This window comes from Sinocyclocheilus rhinocerous, unplaced genomic scaffold (assembly GCF_001515625.1).
Source record: "Sinocyclocheilus rhinocerous isolate Xijiao unplaced genomic scaffold, SAMN03320098_v1.1 scaffold277, whole genome shotgun sequence".
In the NCBI taxonomy this organism is placed as follows: domain Eukaryota; kingdom Metazoa; phylum Chordata; class Actinopteri; order Cypriniformes; family Cyprinidae; genus Sinocyclocheilus; species Sinocyclocheilus rhinocerous.
In genome coordinates, this window is record NW_015662923.1 from 742,605 (window position 1) to 762,506 (window position 19,902).

The 19,902-nt window shown below is 37.5% G+C and overlaps 1 protein-coding gene across 1 annotated transcript in view; it reads left to right on the top strand.

Moving 5' to 3' along the window:
* Nucleotides 1-502: 502 nt before the first annotated feature.
* LOC107728348 (serine palmitoyltransferase 2-like) overlaps nucleotides 503-19,902 on the top strand; it is a 22,128-nt gene continuing 2,728 nt past the window's right edge. Inside the window, exons 1-11 of the mRNA XM_016538486.1 lie at nucleotides 503-720; nucleotides 4,168-4,359; nucleotides 5,072-5,226; nucleotides 6,527-6,675; nucleotides 7,104-7,228; nucleotides 10,011-10,104; nucleotides 10,461-10,566; nucleotides 10,918-11,137; nucleotides 11,412-11,538; nucleotides 17,416-17,551; nucleotides 17,719-17,848. Coding sequence (XP_016393972.1) covers nucleotides 580-720; nucleotides 4,168-4,359; nucleotides 5,072-5,226; nucleotides 6,527-6,675; nucleotides 7,104-7,228; nucleotides 10,011-10,104; nucleotides 10,461-10,566; nucleotides 10,918-11,137; nucleotides 11,412-11,538; nucleotides 17,416-17,551; nucleotides 17,719-17,848 — 1,575 coding nt within the window. The 5' untranslated portion in view covers nucleotides 503-579. The remainder of the gene's footprint in view (nucleotides 721-4,167; nucleotides 4,360-5,071; nucleotides 5,227-6,526; nucleotides 6,676-7,103; nucleotides 7,229-10,010; nucleotides 10,105-10,460; nucleotides 10,567-10,917; nucleotides 11,138-11,411; nucleotides 11,539-17,415; nucleotides 17,552-17,718; nucleotides 17,849-19,902) is intronic.

Consider the following 19,902-nt stretch of genomic DNA (forward strand, 5'->3'; position numbering starts at 1 on the left):
GAATTCACACAAATCAAGGTTTTAAACTTTAACCAGACATGGCCCAAATTGTGTTAAGCTTAAATAAAAGCACATACAATGTTTAGTTTCACCGCCTAAGAATCATTTCCCCAAGGTTAAGGCACTTCTTTCACTGAAAGCACAGAAAAATTATTTTTTTAGACATTTTTAGCTTTCAAGATTTTGTTCCTTATTTGTAAAAAAATAAAAAGTGCAGATGTGCTGTGTCTAGCGTGAAACTCACATTACATTAAGGTAGATATTTAACGTATAGGTCAGAGTTTCCATTACTCATCCAATAATAAAAATCGTAATGTGTGACGTACAGACAGAACGTGGGGGTGGTCCACGCCCTAAAGGGTTACGTGGGTTAATGACGTCACGCGGCGATAAATATGTATTGATAAGCCACGCCCATACGGCGTTGCTCATTGGCTGTGAGTTCGTGTGAAAGGCGTGGTCTGTCCTGTAATCTAGGAGTGAACGTAGAGTTGTCATTCGACGGTTTGGGAGGGTACGGAAAATCCAGTGAGATTACTCAAGTGAAGCCGGAGACCCAGCACGCATCGCCGGCCTGCCATGACGCAAAACTCCGCTAGCAAGCTTCTGAATGGAGACACCGTACACCGGACGAAACAAGACAAGAAAACGGGCGGAAATGGGTTCGTGAAGAACCACTGCTTGTTCCAGCAGAAGCGATACCGCCGCCCGGCGGAGAAGGTGAGGCCGCCTCCTGCGCTACATACACCCAGAAACACGCTCCAGTGTACATACAGGGGCCGCTTAGGCTGCTACTATGAGTTAAATTAGAATAGAAATAATTCTGTTTCGTATTGGTATTTTATTGTGTTTCCGAGTGTGATTTCGGAAAGAACCGTTCATCTGGTTTAAATGTGTGTGTAGGGAGGGGGTGCTTGGATGTGTATCATGGTTTCAGTTTTCTGTGAAGTTTTCATGTGTTCAAACATTTAACCGTTATATATAGCATCTTCCACATATTTAAATGTACGAAATGCTATTTAATGGCTTTCAGTTCATTTTAAAAATTAATTTCCTTCTAGACATTATTTATTAAAAATGTCCTTGTCTTTTGACACAGTTAAACCTTTTAGTTGACATGTTTATTTATTTGTTTGTTTGTTTTACTCATCTGCAATTAAATTACGATGGTAAAAATAATAAGAATGATATGATGATATTAAAATTTTAGTTCATCAAATCATGATTGACCGAATTATGCTAACTGAAGATGCACATTAAACACCACTGCTGAAGAACATTTGTCTAATTTTGACACAAGCATTATAGTTATTGAAATATAGTCCTTGTGGCAACAAGCCCATCATGGTCTCCTCATTAAAGTGCCTGAAGCCCCTTCAGTTATGACTAAATATACTATATAGCAAATTTACTATAACCTAAAGTGCCCTGTTGGTTTTGCTTAACAGCTACAGATACTAAATCCTATAATAGGGATGTAACGATTCACCGCAAGCCGGTTGAAAATCAATACAAATATGTTTAGATTATATTTCCTTTTCATCTGGTCTCTGTATAATTCATACTAAAGCAGCGTTCATAAGCGCTGCGCTGCTTTGTTTACAGCGGTAACCAAGGAAACGCTGTATATGGCTGCTGTTCCATGAGCGCCACCTGCTGTCAGAGAGTGAATCTGCGGCTCATTCAGAGCTTCTGCTCTTTGTTTCGTGGCGTGCAGATGTTTTATGTAGTATAGTTTCACAAAACTAAAGTCAGAGCATTCTGTTTTTGTTTTAAAATTTCATGCAATCTAATTTATATTTTAAAAAACTGCTCATGCTGCATGTATTCAGCATCTTTGTTTGGATTGTGATTCAAATGCAGTGGTTGCCTCTCATTTTGAATGTAAAGAGCACAGGTAGCCTTTGTTTATATGAAGAGATTTTTTTTTGTCTTAAGCAAATTTATTAAGTGTCATCCTTCTGCTAGAAGAAACTGTACCTGACCTGCAAACTGAAGCCGTGCTTGATCTTTATCGGTGTTGTGCACTTCTGCTGTTTCATGTGACACTGGTGACAAGAATTATGGCTGTACGTTAACTTTTTTTTCACATAGCACTGGTGCTACAGAGGCAGCCCTGCTATGATATCAAAAATTGTTGATATCATAAAGACCTTATTTAAAGCAAAAATAACTATATATATATATATATATTGTTACCGTGAAATAAAATGACAAGATTTTGGTCATATTGCCCACCCCTACGTCAGACCTTCCAATATTTTCACATTCAAATGTAAATAATTACTGATCTGTTAAACATTAAGTAATGTTTGTTCATGACTTAATAATAGAAGTTGAGGTTATTATATAGTGCCCACTTTTAATCCTCAACATGAAAAGCATTAGCAGCCTATGACATTGAGATGAATGGTTATGGGATCAAATAAATTGTTTGTGCTTAGCGTTTTAGTCGTCTCTGTTTGTATTGACACAAGCATGGAAAATAACAGTGCAGTGTTCTCTCATGTAACTGGAGATCAGCGCTTTGTTCTTTGCAACCTGAGGATGTTTGCCCAGAGCACTTCTGAGCTACATGGGAGCAACAACTTTTCCAAGAACATGGGCGTGTTGTCAAGCTAGTTTTTCTTGTTCCTTATCATCAAAAGGGACCTATGGGTGAGGTGTGCAGTAATTTTATATAGTTTTTATTTTTTTTTAAATGTAACATGCTAAATGTGCAAGCACATATGCAAACCATGTAAAGCAGGTCTTGTCAGTATGTTGATTATTAATAATATATAGTATTAAATATTTTAATTTCAGTAGAAAAAATGTAAAAAGTTAAGATTTTTTTCTGCTAATCAGGTCAAACAATCTGTTTCAGTTAATCGATTCAAAATTGATTTTGAACAGTTTGTTTGCTCAAAAATGGGATTTGTTATTTACTCAAATGTTTTGGTAAAATGTATTTCTATCTAAATATTGCTGTTAATTACCATGTATTGTTATTAGTGTTTGTTTATTTTATTTATTATTATTTTATTTTATTTTTTTGATTTTTGATTTTTTTGGCTGTTCACATTTGAAAAATTTGGCCAATATCAGATTTAAGTGTACATATTCCCAAATATGTACTTTTTCTATTCCCGAATCAGAATAGAACAGATCTGTTAATAGACAAGTCACTGTTAAGGAAAGAAAGAAAGAAATACATAAAGATTTTGGGCCACTTTTGCCTGTTTTCTGAATGTAGCCTTTGTCTGGGGGGAAAATGACTCTTAAGCCATTTCAGAAAAAGTAGGCCTATATTAATATAGGGATATATAATGAATAGCATCAAAATATTTCATCCAGACCTACTGTAAATAGTTTCAGTAGTTTGAGTTAACATTTCCAGTCCTTCTTAAAAGAAGGTTTGACTGCCTTGTTTCAGGAAGGAACTATGACTGACTGACTGACTTGGAAACTGAACAAATATAAGATTTTCCTGTATTTAGCAATGGAGGTTTTCCCGCAAAGTCTTTCACACTTAGTGCTGCCACAAACTGTGTTAACCCTGACTTAACTGAGCTTTACGCAAGAAGGGATCAAGCCATTCCTTACCGGAAGGGCAGATTATAGAGTGGATGCAGCTGAGAGAAGCATGAGTTTGATCACATGCTGCTGTTAAGCAGTGTGAGTGTAAAGGCAAACTCTGGTTCATTTGCTTGACTGGAGTAGCAAATGGAGTTCTGCTCTTCTGATCATCTCTGGTGTCTGTAACCTCATGTTTAAAGCTGTGAGCAGTTTCAGTCCCAACTACAGTATTACATTTTCCATAGAGAATGCGAGTATGGGTGGCTACCGGTGTATTGTTATGCAATTACTAAAATGTTCAGAGTGTTGTTATATAGTTGCTTATTATTGGCCCAACTTAAAAGAGCCCATCCCTAAATTTCAGCATTATTCTGGTCTCTATGTATATTCTTTCAGTGCTCCACCTGTACTGAAATGATTTGTCTTTAATCAAGTGTGGACAAAATAAATCTACTGTACTGTTATCTGTTTTTTATAAGACTAGCTGAACATTAATGTTGTTTTTATGCTGTTGATGTTTGCTTTGGTTTTGTTTATGAGGTGCACTTTGTAATGTTTAGATATTCATTTTTCAATGTAGATTCTCTTCATATGAACCCCCCCCCACAGAACCATCATGCTTCATGTACTTCGCTTTATAAAAAGCCATTTGTGGAGTCGTTTGAGGAGACGCCGCTCCTGGTTGCCGTCCTCACCTACATAGGCTACGGCATCCTTACAATTTTTGGCTATCTGCGAGATTTCCTGAGGGACTGGAAGTTTGAGAAGTGTCATCTGGCCAGAGAGAGAGAAGAACAGAAGGTACGGTTATAACACATTTGTGGTGCTCGTCTGACTTTTATTTATTTAATGCTGCCCTGAGTAATGTATTTCACATAACAGATGTTTACGTATAATCTTCAAGACAAAATAAAAACTGTATTTACACTAGAGACCTTGTTTACAAGTTTAAATAAGATTCGTAAAACTGTGCATTGCCACCTAGATGGTCAATGGCTATTTACTGCTGTTTTGTGATACTTGTTCATGAGTCCCTTGTTTGTCCTGAACAGCTAAACTGACTGCTGATCTTTAGTTTTAATGCAGCTTCACAGTAATAAACAGATATGAGACCAATTCAAATTCTGCTGCAAACCAGCTCTAAAAAGACAACAGTGTTATTATTCAGCTCCAGTCAATTCAGTGTTGGTTCAGTTCAGTTCATTAACTGTGTAAAGTCCATCAATAATGAAATGAATTCAATTCCGCTATTAGCAGCTCTACAGAAGATAACCGTGTTGTTATTTAGCTTGAGTCAGTTTAGTGTTGATTCAGTTCAGTTTAGTAACAGTGATGTGAAGTCAGTTTAGCTATAAATAGCTATATATAGCTACCAGGCTCAGTCAGGGGTCAGTTCTCCTCTGGCAAAATGAGCAAACACTGTGTGATTTATGATTCCAGGCTGCATCACAACAAGTCATATTTGTGGATTGATATTATTCAAATATAAGTTTAATGTATGTTCTGTTCCCAGGATTTTGTTCCTCTGTACCAGGACTTTGAGAACTTCTACACCAGGAATCTGTACATGAGGATCAGAGACAACTGGAACAGGCCCATACGCAGCGTCCCTGGAGCCAAGATGGACCTTGTGGAGCGGGTCACACCTGACTACAACTGGACCTTTGAGTGAGTGTTACACTGTGCCAGCACACCAGGATGTTGGATCCAGCTTACCAGATCCCCTCAGAAGATATCTGTTTTGACTGATATCCAAACTAATCGGCGGGGTTTTGTCTGATACCCAAACCCTGTTAACAGAAAGCCTGATATCCAAACTAGTCAGCAACTACTTATTCCATCAGTCCAAGAGACAGGGCAAGAGCAGGAAGAAGAAAATTTAGAAACAGAAATTAATTACAGATGTAATTACAGGACGGTATTTTCAAATATAAGTACAATGTAAAAACATGTATATACACAATAAGTGCATTGTATCAAATATTAATTTAAATGTAAGTACATAGTATTTAAAGGTGGGGTAAGCGATTTTTCAAAAATGCTTTAGAAAACTGATTCGGGCCGAATAGCAAAACAAACTTGTAGCCAATCAGCAGTAAGGGGCGTGTCTACTCATGATGTGGAGGAGAGAGCGTTCAGTGCTAAAGACGGACATTAGTGAGCCGAGCTAATGATGGCGGATAAAAAACAAAAGAGGAAAACGTCTGCGGAACAAAAGAAGGCATTGCGCCGCGCCGCGTCAGTGTAGACCATATATATGTATATATATCTATGGTGTAGACAGCATCACTGATTATAATGAGTTCTATAGTATTTTGTTGCGCCGCGCCACTCGCGTCTGGTGTAGACACGGTGTAACATTGGTTTTGCTTTGTTTCACAGAACTAATCGTTGCCTGGGTTGCGCATGTATGTGTGGGGCGGAGCTATCAAAATAGGGGCGAGACCCTTTTGGGGTAGGGGCGTGTTTGTTTTGGTGATTTCAAATGTCAACATTGGCAACCAGAAATCGCGACCCCCACCTTTAAGGAAAAATCTGAAAATTAAATAAAATTATTCAAATGAGTATATAAACTACCTGTCAGAAGTTTGGATTTTTTAATTGTAATGATAATATGTTAATTGTCATTTTAATTACAATACAGCTGCTGAAAACAGAAAGTGATTTTAGATTGTAATAATTTTTAACAATATTGCTGTTTTTACTCTATTTTTGCTCAAAATAAATGCAGCCTTGGTGCAAATAAGACACTTCTTTCAAAAACCTTAAAAAAACATTAACTATTCCAAACTTTTGACCAGTAGTGTATATGTAAAAAGTAATATTAAAAAAATAACGAGTTTTAGAGGCCATATATTCTCTTTTTTGAAGGTAATGCGTGTCATTTTTATTAGTAGTATTATTTTTGAGATGTTCAGGTTATTCCTTGTTTTGTTTTTTTTTGTTTTTTCATTGTTCTTTCTTCCAGACACACAGGAAAGGTTCTGAAAGATGTTATTAATATGGGCTCGTATAACTACCTCGGCTTTGCTGAGAATACCGGCACGTGCGCTGATGCTGCCTCTGAGTGCACTGTGAAATATGGCGTGGGGGTGTGCAGCTCCAGGCAAGAGACAGGTAATAACTACTCACTCTCTCAGGCTTTACAGCCACTACTTCTCTGGTATAATATGGGCCAAATAATGATATGACACTTTTTGGGTAGGTTTTAATAGATTTTAAAGGACCATATATTTATATAAGTCCTCTTATAAAATTAATCAAGATTTTGACCTTGTCATGATAATTTTCCACCCTCTTACTGACACGTAGAATATTTATTCATATATTCAGTTCTTATTGAGTCATTCATCCCACCAGGTGATGATTTGCTTTTATGGTAGAAAATAAATGTGCGGCACTATGCAAAACTTATTTCTTATCTAATTTGTATCATTGTGTCCCTGGTGTGTGATGTTTACATAATGGCAACATAAAAAGGAGGAAACAGTTCTGTTATTATACAAATCTGTTTTTGCATCATTAAGATATTTGCTCTCTTGCAGGAAATCTTGATAAGCATGAAGAGCTGGAGAAGCTGGTGGCCAGGTTTTTAGGGGTGGAGTCATCCATGGTCTTTGGAATGGGCTTTGCTACAAATTCCATGAATATTCCTGCGCTCATGGGAAAAGTAAGTTGTTTTAAACACAAACATCAAGTCAAATGGAATGCTAAGAATTTCCTTTTTAAATCAAAGCCAAGTAAAGTGGCAAAGATAATTGTGGATCGGGAGTTCTGTTTTTGTTCTTTTATTGAAATACTCCCAATGATCATATCTGTTCCTTCACAGATTTCTTTGGCTCACACAGGAAATTTGTCATAACTCAGTCACGTAACATGTTATTGAAAGCCATTATGTTTTAGAATGTATGCACACATTCCTGGTTTCATTCACAACAGATTTGATTACTTTTGAGGAATTCCAACTTGTCCCCCATATACAAAATTAAATATTGTTTCCCTACCTGGAAATCCTGGTAAAATCAGGGTAAAAGATGCTTTAATGGTCTTCAAAGTAGAGGTCGACTGATTGATCAGTTTTGCCGATTAATCTGCAACGATAGTTGATTGCCAGAAATATCGGCTATTTGCAAAAATCCATGCCACTAGTTTTTCTGGGTTGCGTCCATTGCTGGAGCGGCTGAGAAGCTCCGCTGTCATTATACAGTACGAGAGCGGCCTCTAGAGGCAGAATCACTGACACCAAGTGCTGTTTGTTTTGACACGTGACACTGCTCACTGCACAGAGTGGAGACTTCAAATGTGGATTTAAAACAGACAACAAAACGGTGTGTATAAAGTATACTATAGTGCATGTTTTCATATCATTACTACGTAATTACTTTGCTGACTAGATGTTGAATTAGTGGAGAAAGATCAGCAGTTTGCTTTCAAGGCTGAGAGGACATGAACATTAGTATTACCTCAAGCAGTTAAAACAATGTGACCAAAACACACGCAAGTCTGACTGTGACGGATCGGCTGCCTTCCCCCTAATTATCATCATCACCCCGTCCCTTAATCACCGCCAACAGGAGTGGGTGTGTGAGAGAGGAGGGGTGCAGAAACAGCCAGGTCTGGCGGCCTGAGGCTCACCTGAAGTCAATGGGGCCTCGTCACCGCCGCTGTTAAAAGCTGAGCGTGCCTCTCCTCAAGAGACCGGTCTCTTCCCCCTGTGCATGTACGCTGGTGTCCTTGTGGGTCCAGGAGGGAAGAGAGGGGAGTGCGTTCGGCCGCCGGACTCTGCCCCCTACCTGGACCCCTCCTTTCTGAATACTGCCCTTCCTTCACAATTCCCCAGCACAACGAGGACACCAGATCCAGTTTATTTTGGACACTATTTCCCCTTATGACACTTTATTTCCGTTTTGGACATTTTATGTTTTATTTACTGTTAAATAAAAGCCTCTACGAGGCCTGATGCCACACCCACTGTATCTGTCGTTTGCTCCTCCCGCCACACACTGACCCAAATATTTAATGTCACAGTTGTCACCATCTATTTGCATTAGTTTATATCCAGTTGGTCACATTAATGCATTTGTTAGCCAGCGAAGTTGCAGATTTAACGGGGCCATGAACTGCCTTTTTTTATTATTTTGTACTGTTCTCTGAGGTTCACTTATAATGTTATCAAGATTTTTACATCAAAAACCAATATTGAGGCAGGAATAGGCTATTTTCTGTCCTGTTTTGACCCCCTCTCATCGGAACGCTCTGTTTGAATAGGCGTGGCGGATTGTAGACTCGGAAGTAAATGCCCACTGCTATGATTGTCTAACCGTTGTATATGTTTGCCTTCATAGATGGACGCTGCTGTGAATTAGGTCAAAACTGCATAAATGCTCAGTTCATATCAAACGATCTGTAATAACAGACAAAGCAATAGTGATCACGTAATAAAAACAGTTACTCACACTTGTGTGGTGCGACATTACTGTCGAATCCAATATAGTCGGCACAGAATCGTCTTTTAATTTCAGTCTTTTAGAAAATCCGGCGTCGAATTGTGCCTTGTTTGTAAACGAATCCGCGGTGAAATTAAGTGAACAAACGACCAATGTTGGGATCAGATGGAAGGTTATGCAGAGACTGTTTGTCCACAATTTGGCACTGCACAGCGTCTTGTTGTCTTCGGAGCATCTTTATCGTTTGGTTTCTGTGTAGACCTGCATTCGTCTCTCTCTCAGGCGTTGATGATCTTCTGTGGAACAGTGTTAATTTTGACAGGAATTTTTGATTTAGTCTTAGTCTTTATCTTGAGACGAAAATGCTTAATAGTCTTAGTCACATTTTAGTCATTTGAGTCGTCAATAGTTTTAGTCGACGAAAAGTCATTCACTCAGGGCCGTCCTTAGGGGGGGGTGCAACTGGTGCGGTCGCACCGGGCCCCGTGCTTGAGGGGGCCCCGCGGCGAACGGACGAAGACGCGGCATAAATTTCGTCATAGTTTTTATCATCAGATATTAGTTTTAGCTCGTCAAAGTCTCATCTTAGTCACTGAAAAAACGTTTGTTAACGAATATTTTTCGTCGTCGTCTTCGTTGATGAAATTAACACTGCTGCGGAGGGCAGAGGCGGTGTTTAGCCAGACTATTACGTCATAGAGTGGCACATTCCACAAGATGTCGTTTTGGGAGATTGGCTTCAATGTAAGCTGTTTTTAGACTAATGAGAAAGTTTTGAGTTCTGAAACTTACAGGATGTTTTTATAGTACGATGACCTCTTATTTGTCAAAAGATTCCTCAGTTCATGACCCCTTTATAGCTGTAACAGAAGAAAGCAAACTGATTTGTTTTTACATTTGAAATGTTGCTTTGTATCATTTCAACTCTTTAGCCAACAGGTTTATTATTATTTTATATGCATTCTTGCTTATCATTAAATTAACCTATGTGTGTATTTCTCTTAGGGCTGTCTGATCTTAAGTGATGAGCTCAATCATGTATCTCTGGTTCTGGGTGCCCGTCTCTCTGGCGCTACCATCCGTGTATTTAAACACAACAGTAAGTTCATGCAAAAAATTTTGCCCAAAGTGAAAAGAAAAATGCTTTGCAAAACAGTCACAACCAGTTAGATAATATTTGATGTTTAATATATAGGATTGTGGACCAATATGAGTTCACAGTGGGTGGCTCAGACATAGAAACTCCCTCATTACTGAACGCTTTTGTTTGCAGAATAAATTAATTATGTGTGATCAGTGTATCTGAATTGGCATTTTGCCACAAAAATCTAATATAAGTGAACCTCAGAGGAATAAAATGCAATAATATGCCATACTTTTTATAACCTGCTCACTAAGAACAGTATTCGCAATAACATATTAAGATGCCTGCTCCTTTCTAACCGGTACTCTCAGATATGCAAAGTCTGGAGAAGTTGCTCTGGGATGCTATCGTGCATGGCCAACCTAGAACCCACCGGCCCTGGAAGAAGATCCTCATCCTCGTTGAGGGAATTTACAGGTATAGCAGAAATCTTTATCTACCTTCTTCACTCTATATACTCGTCTTTTCAGGCTTGAGCAGAAATCTGATTTGTTTTGTGCAAAGCATATGCAAATAGAGGCTGGTTTGCATACGCTTTTTCTGGTTTGGATGAAGGCCATTTCATTCTTTGTCATTATCCATAAAGAGGCAAGCAATAATAATAATGATATCATATTTACCACATGTGCATTCATTGTAATGCCAGAGGAGGATAGAATAGGTGTTTTTTTAATAAAAAGATTTAACATTTTCAAACAAAAATGGCAAAGCAATATCTAGTCCTTTATGGGAATGCATTTAATAGTACGCCTGCATTCTTCTTTTTAGCATGGAGGGCTCAATAGTCCGACTTCCTGAGATCATTGTCCTAAAGAAGAAATACAAAGCCTACCTGTATCTGGATGAGGCCCACAGCATAGGGGCACTAGGACCAAGAGGCAGAGGTGTAGTGGACTACTTTGGCCTGGATCCATGTGATGTTGACATCATGATGGGCACTTTCACAAAGAGCTTTGGTGCTGCTGGAGGATACATCGGAGGAAAGAAGGTTTGTAGCCAATTCTGCTGTCAATGGCGTATCACATTAGATTACTACACACACACACACACACACAAGAATCACACATGCTGGTTCGAGTCTGGACTGCAGCCTGTTTTTAATAATGATACAAAGTGACTCCTGCAAAAAATGTGCTTCTCAATATTACATATGCTTGTAATTCAGGATTGCAGTATACATTTAGCTTAAATCGGGATTCTTATGTAATCATTTTTATTTATTATTTTGTTTTAATTAATTTTTATTTTTATGTTTTTTGAAGGACCTGGTTGATTACCTCCGCTTACATTCTCACAGTGCAGTTTATGCTACCTCAATGTCCCCACCCATCACCCAGCAGATTATCACTTCAATGAAGTGCATTATGGGAGAGGATGGCACCACATTAGGTGAGTTTAGAATTTTATTCTGGATCAGTTCTAATAAAGATTACAAAATACTAAAATACTATTTGTACAGTTACCTAATATAGCAGCAATATACACTGCCTGGCCAAAAAATAAAAAATTAAAATCACCATTTGGATTTAAATAAGCAAATATTGAATTTTCTAGGATTGGATCATTATTGCAGTGATTAATATGTTTCTGGCATGTTATATGTTTGGCAACAATTCTTTTAACACAAACTGATGCAGTGTTTAGCTTTTCATTTCTTGAACAACCATCCCGTGTCCATATTCCAGGATGACAATGCCAAGATTCATTGGAGCCAAATTCTGAAATACTTTTTCAGTGAGCATGACGAATCATTTTCACACATGAATTGGGAGCCCTGAGCTTAACCTTATTGAAGTTTTTTAGGATGTGCTGGAGTCGACTTCACAGAGTGGTTCGACTCTTCCATTGTCAATACAAGATCCTGGGCAAAAATGTATAAATGGATCGAAATAAATGTTGTGATGTTGCATAACTTTGTCAAAACAATGCCACAATGAAACATGGTTGTTTGAGAAATAAAAAAGCTACGCACTGCATCAGTTAGGGTTAAAAGAAATGTTGCCAAACATACAACATGCCAGAAACATATTTATCACGGCAATAATGATTCTGTGCTAGACTCTTCAGTATTTGCTTATTTAAATCTAGAGGGCGACTTTTTATTTTTGGCCAGGCAGTGTAGTAATACTATATTTGTACATTAAAAAATGTGTAATGTTAAAAAGAGCCACAAGATGGCAGCATTAACTCTACTGTTGTGAAATGAAGAGTCGTGGTTATTTATAATATAACAAATGTTGCATAATGTAACCTGTACTTTGACTTCCATACTGTTCCCCTGTGTACTTTCTTGTGTGTTTACACACACTAAACTTTGACCTGGCAAGCAGTTGGATGCTTGTGAACAAAACACTTGTCATCATTTGAGAAGTGTTGAGCCTCTGTTGAGGCCAGAAATATACTAGTATGCAAATTCAGATAAAAATGCTTGGCCAACGCATTGCAAGCACTCATCACTGTTTCTGTAGTGGTAACAAACTTCTGTACTAAAAGGAATAACCTTCCAATGTCTGCGCTATTAAACGTGATGTCGTTATTCAGTAAACTAGATATAATCTGCTCCACCATGACAGTAGTCAATCTGAAAGAAAAGAAAAGAGAATCTGAGATTGAGCATTGTGTACTCAAATTCCTTGAACTGCAAGAATATTCCCAGTGTTGAAAAGTGTTAATTATCAGCAGTCACACAATCTCTTTTTTTTTGTTTAGGAAAAGTAAACTCGATGACTCAGCGATTGGTTACACATGCTAACTCCAGGCAGCAAACTCAGTTTCACCCCTGACTGATTTAGCAGGGCGTTCGCTTGGACTTGAAGAAACCTCTCGCCTTCAGTTGATTTCTGTAGCTTAACTTTTAGAGCACAGCACTAGAAACACCAAAGTCATAGGATCAATTCCCAGGGAACTCGCATACAAGATAAAATGTATAAGTTTGTCACCCCTGACTGATTTAGCAGGGCGTTCGCTTGGAAAACCACATCTATATCCGAAACACACACACACACTGCATCTGGAAACTCTTCGAGCCCTTGTGAGCCTTTAGCGTGAGAAAAGAAGGCCGTACGTTACTCTCTGTGGGATAATGGATGCTGACGGACCTTTAAGACGTAGTGAGCTCCTTCACCATTAGGTTCTCAAATGTATAGGAGAGGACTTATGTTATATTTATGGTGTAGAACAGGGGTGCCCAAACTCGGTCCTGGAGGGCCGGTGTCCTGCAGAGCTTAGCTCCAACTTGCCTCAACACACCTGACTGGAAGTTTCTATGCCTAGTAAGAGCTTTGGAGCTAAACTCTTCAGGACACCGGCCCTCCAGGACCGAGTTTGGGCACCCCTGGTGTAGAAACTTGAAGAAACCTCTCGCCTTCAGTTGATTTCTGTAGCTTAACTTTTAGAGCACAGCACTAGAAACACCAAAGTCATAGGATCAATTCCCAGGGAACTCGCATACAAGATAAAATGTATAAGTTTGAATGAAAGAACTCATGTCTGCTATATAGATCTGGGTTGTGCCGATAGACGATAGTATTGTGTATCGACGATAGCAGATGTCTTTGTCGATAGTCAAGATTATATTAGGCTCTTCCTCCTATTAATGTATTAAATTATTATTATTATTATAAATATTATTAGGCGGCCTATTATTATTTGGCTATTATTATCAAATTGCCCCGCTACTTCACCTCAGCAGCGCACTTCATGCACAAATGAGGATTAGGCTTCTCGTCCTCTTTGGAAATGTTTTAAAAACGGACTATAAAACTAAGCCCACATCAAAATTGAACTGCAAAGTGATAAACCTATATTTACAAATTATCTTTTCTTGAACAGCTGTATAAATGAGAATGCCGAAAACGGCATCGTCATCAGCATTTAGTTTTCTTTACAGCACATTCACAAAAAATATTCTTCATCATCGTTATTATAAAAATATGCAGATAAGTTATCAGTCTAACAGGGCTCGTCATGGGGCGCGCGGTCCGGAGTGCTGTATGGCTGATGCATCCATTTAATTTATGCTACTTTTACACGACAACGATATAGTCAAAAACGGAAAAGTTTTCCCCTTGCGTTTTCAACATTTTCACGTATATATTATTACGTATATTTGCGTTTACACACATCCGCGAAAACGGCCAAAAATGCTGTATTACGTCCACCGTTTTCAAAGAGTCCAAACTTGGGTGTTTACACTGAAACGACAACGGTGGCGTTTTCAAAAACTTGCACTTTGAAACCCGTTTTCAAAAATATCCGTTTCCAGTCCCCAAAACGCCGTTGTCGTGTAAACGAACAGGCAAAACGCATAAAAAGTTTCAGTTTTTGGCTGAAAACGTCGTGTAAATGGCCCCCTTAAATTTACTTCAAATTTATGAACTTAGGCTACCTGTTTTAAATACTTTTATATTTAACTTGTTCGATTATGTCCAATATTTAGTGTTAAACTGTTGGTCTTTAAAATAAACCTACTTTTGATTTTCACCGTTGGCTGATTTTGCAGACCTTTTAGACTGATAACTCCCATGCCCCGATGCGGCAAACTTGTCACAGAACGCACGGTCCTAATAGTGATGTATGACTGATGTATCCGAATATATATGAACTAGCTGTTTAAAATATTTTTATATTTAACATTTTAGTTTATCAGTATGTTTGAAAGTATATTATTTAGATTATTGGTGCTTCCATAGGCTCTCTCTGTCTCACGCACGCGTGGTTTAAAACACCAATAATTATGAAATAGCCTATGACAAGTACTGAGAGTCTCTCTCTTGCCCCACCCACCCACAAGTTCACTGAGTTTTGCACTCTCACAAAAATGAGTTTTAATTAGGGATGTCCCGATCAATTTTTTTTGCCCCCGATTCGAGCTGAGTAATTGAATATTGAGTATCTGCCGAGACCGAGTCCTGATTTAATACTTGTATATTCCTAGTGTTTGATGCACAATTCAAGTACATTAAAGTTATTAAAATCAATCCAATGTATACAGAGTTGTGCAGAGAGTAAAAGTAATATATGTATGTGTGTGTGTATTCTAAAAATTGTAAACAAACTATGGTCACAATTATTAATATGGGACTACTGATATAAACCTCTTTTATTTTATACTGTATGTACAATAAGCAGAATAATTGCAACATAAAGGGAAAAAGTGGAGATATGGTTAGAAAGCATGAAGCTTGCGAATGCCAGGACCCCAGTCTATCAGTCAATCCATAGCAACGTGTTATAACAACGCTGTTTCAGACAGTCTGACGGCAGATAAAAGTAAACTATAAATTTACTTTACTCACTGGTTCTCACACACATAGATTTGAACAACAAATTCTGCACAGAGACTGATTTAAGCATCTTTGGCTGTTGCATTCATGTGCTCAACCGACATGTCTGTGATTGGCTACAATGCTCAACGCTGCAAAAACACATTGTAAATGGTAATCTTTGTTACGGGAGTAAATATAAATATAATGCTGTAATCACCACTTTTCATTACTAGGTACATCACCGTGAAATCACGATCATTTTTCCCAATAATTGTGCAACCCTAGTTGCACAGTTAATGTGCAACACTAGAGGAACTTCCTAGTACATGCACAATGTAGTAACATTAGACGTGGCAAACCTGTCCATGATATTACTGCACAGCAACCACAGAGAGCAACTATAAAAGTCGGCATAAAACAGAAATCATTGTGTTTTCTAGGCTATTGTGGCATATGTCAGAGTAAAACGGCTTCGTGAACATGAAAAACCGTGTAGGGCAGGACTTGATTTTGTCCATCAGGGATTGATTGGATTGTGGATTGGGGCCCAAACTCACACTTTATTCACCTTTATTTATTCATATAGTGCAATACAGATTGTTTCAAGGAAAAAATGATTCAATGATTCAAACAGAATTCAATTCTGCTGTAAAGTGGCTCTGAAAAGACCATAGATATCTGAACCAGCGCTTGCATTTTTCGAGATTACTGGATAATTTTGCTATTGTTTATTTATAATAATAATAATAATAATTGGGCTGTCGTTCATTTATCTGTCGTAAGGTCAATTGCTGTGATAGTTTCATCTGAGTGACAGGTTGCTTGAGGGCAGGGACTGAAAATGTAAATGTAACTTTATTACCCATCCCTCATCAGACTCATCAGAGAAGAGATGTTGTTGCAAAGGGCCGGGCAAATTAACATTTTTGATGAAAGATACATGATTGTCAGTTTATATACATTAAACTTTAGCATTTCATTAAAAAAAAAAAAAAAAAGAATTGTCAATTCTGATTTCATGATGACTTACAGTTTACATGTCAGTGACTTTATTATTATTTATATTATTTAGTGGAAGATCACTGAATTAATCTGCTAATAAACTACATGTTGAATACAGTTTAGAGCAGTTTATGATGCAACACAAATGGTTTATGATGTTCAGTTTAAGCTTAATTTATAAAGCGCCAGACTAGCATTTCCTCGTAAGCTGTTGTATGTTGGGTTGGACCGTTTTTTCTTCATGTCTTTACCAATATTCTCAGTCATGAATATTGTGAGAAAGAGCTTTTCTTTCTCAGGAGCCCCTCACTATGAATGGAATGTCAAACAAGTGAAAACTGATACTGGAGAGTATATCTCTACCTCTCCCCAAAGGATCATTCTCCACTGTTCAAAGTGGATTTGAATTCCTTTGGCTTCAGATAAAACAGCCTCCTGATTTTCATTTGCCATGTGCTGGCATGGCACTTGTGGAGATATTTGCAATTTATCTTTTCGTCATTCCTGTTGTTAGATATGAAGAATGCATGAATGACACAACAAAATGACAAAAACCCTGCTTTGGTCCATGTGGGCTTTAAACATTCATGTTAATGAATAAGACTTGCCTGTGCAAAAGTCACTAGGGTGTTGCTATGTGGTTGCTAAGGTGTTCAGAGTGTTTTGACAGTGTTGCTCCGCATGTTCAGGTGTGCTCTGGCTGGTTGCTTACTGGTCTAAATGAAAAGAGGTATTCTATTCAAGTCTGAGCACTTTGAAATGTAACAGCACACTTCTCTGTATTAACAAGCCACACAATTTGAGATTTGATTCATGTCCATACTATAAACGGTGTGGGATGAGTTACACACCGAAACTTATTTGAAGTATGAGCAATAGTAAGCATTAAGCCAAGCAAGCACCATTAATGAATAAATGGCAAGGACACACTATCTTGGAAAGGCTCAGAAGCTGGTTTGCAGGGATGGCAATGATTTGTATTTTGTCTTTTATGCAGGTCAGGAAAGACTCTGTCAGCTGTCAGAAAACACAACCTACTTTCGCAGGAGATTACATGAGATGGGCTTTATCATCTATGGGAACAATGACTCCCCTGTTGTACCCTTGATGCTCTACATGCCAGCTAAAATCGGGTCAGCCTCACTTTTTGTTTAACTGAATCATGGCTATTGTATTTGATGATATGCTCGCCAGAGGATATGTTTTTTTTGTTTTGTTTTTTGATGATTTTACAAAAAATGTGCTTGATTTTGCAGACTTTGTTTTTATGAATTTATTTATTTTGTATACTGTTGTTTAGAGCATTTGGGCGGGAGATGCTGAAGAGGAACATTGGGACAGTGGTGGTTGGGTTCCCTGCTACACCCATCATTGAGTCCCGAGCTCGTTTCTGTGTTTCTGCCGCCCACACGAGAGAGATGCTCGACACAGTGAGTATCACATGAACACTAGTAAAACAATAATTGTAAAAAATAATGACACAAAATTGTCTTAATTTTCTGTATTATAATTTATTTTTGTCTTTTCATTTTGATTTTGGGGTAAAATAGTACTTTGTATGGAAGGCCATTTCTGCCACTGAATAAAAAAAATATAAAAAGGTAATTGCGACTTTTCATCTCACAATTCTGACTTTTTCGTGCAATTGCGAGTTTATATCTCGCAATTGTGACTTTTTTTTAAGAATTGTGGGATACAAAGTCGCAATTGCAAGTTGTAAAGTCAAGATATTAACTCGCAATACAAAATTTTTTTTCTTGCGATCGTGAGTTTACATCTCGCAATTCTGACTTTTTTTCTCAACTTCGGGATACAAAGTCGCAATTGCATGTTATAAAGTCAGAATTGTGAGAGATAATCTTGCAATTGCGAGTTATAAAGAGTTTGTATCCGACAATTCACACTTTTTTTTCTCACAATTCTGACTTTTTTTCTCCGAATTGTGAGATATAAATTCGCAATTGTGAGTAATCAAGTCCAATTCTGAGGAAAATAAGACTATTTCCTTACAATTGTGAGATAATATCACACAGTTCTGACTTTATATCTCATAATTCTGACTTTGTAACTTGCCATTGCGAGTTTCTAACATGTAATTCTAAAAAAAAGTCTGAATTATGAGATGAAAATTTGCGATTACCTTTTTTTAAATTTATTTTATTTTTTTATTCGGTGGCGGAAACAGGCTTCCATATCTCTGAGATATTTCATGAGCTTCACCAATAAGTCTATTAGTGTATTAGGCAAAAGTTAAAAAGAAAACGTAAAATGTAAAACACAAACATTTACTTGTGGCTTACTTTTTCAACTTCCAAACTAGGCCTGGGCGATAAAACGGTATCGATATTTATCGACGGTACACCTTCATCGATAACGATATACAAATTGTTCGATATAGCGCATGATATAGGCACGTGCTGTGACAGCTCACACAAACACGAACACATGCTGAATTGAGTGCTGTGCCTGACTGTGATGAGGAGATTGTGAATAAAAAATGAATATTAGTCGAATTTAAAATAAACATTTGCATTTTGAATGCAAAAATGGTACAATCGAATGTTAGGTGTGCGTCAGGGAGCATCATCAGTGGTGCGCGAGATGCGGTGATGAGGTATGTGACGTTGCATTTTAATGTTTTGTTAGTCTAGCCCACGAGACGCGCCGCTGCTGTGTTATTCATTCAAAATATTAGAGAAATATAGTAGCTCAATGCGTAGAAGATCTTGATTAGGTTAAAACCGAAACCAAGCCATTCACACAGAACGCATATTCAGCACATTTTTACACAGACAAATATGACTGCTGTCTCATGCAAGAGATGCAAAGAAAGTCATGCAAAGTTAAAACAGTTTTAACGTTTAGAAAACGCGACGCAAATTTGTGAAGGTTTATTTCATTTCACTGATGTGAAATGATGTCATATGTTTTTAAATGCAATCTGTGTGATCGCGATTTGGCTCTTTGTATTAGGCTAAGCAATGCATAAACACATGATGCTGTTTTGTTCATAATTGTTTATGCAGTTTACAAAATTATATTTGATTTATATATGTTAATTTAGACGTTATGCACGATTTTATAGACAGTTATTTGCATTGACAATTTAATGCGCTGCATTATTTTGCTCATTGCGCCCTCCTGTGGCCTATTTAATCGGCATATAAAACATTAGAAATTAGATATTGGTTTAATTTTTATTTTGTGTTTGACTGTTAAAAATAATATATATGCCTATATATATTTGTTGTTTGTCTTAATAAAGTGGGCAAATTAAAAATACAGTGGTTAAATTAAAAAAAAAAATTCTATTGCTCTGTTTTAAAAAAGGTTATAAAAAATGTCAATAATTATCGATACCGAACGATATGAAACATTATATCGTTGATACATTTTTTAGCTATATCGCCCAGCCCTAATATTATCCCAGATGAGTTATTAAAAAGCTAGCTTGATAAAATATGATTGGAATATCATTATTAAT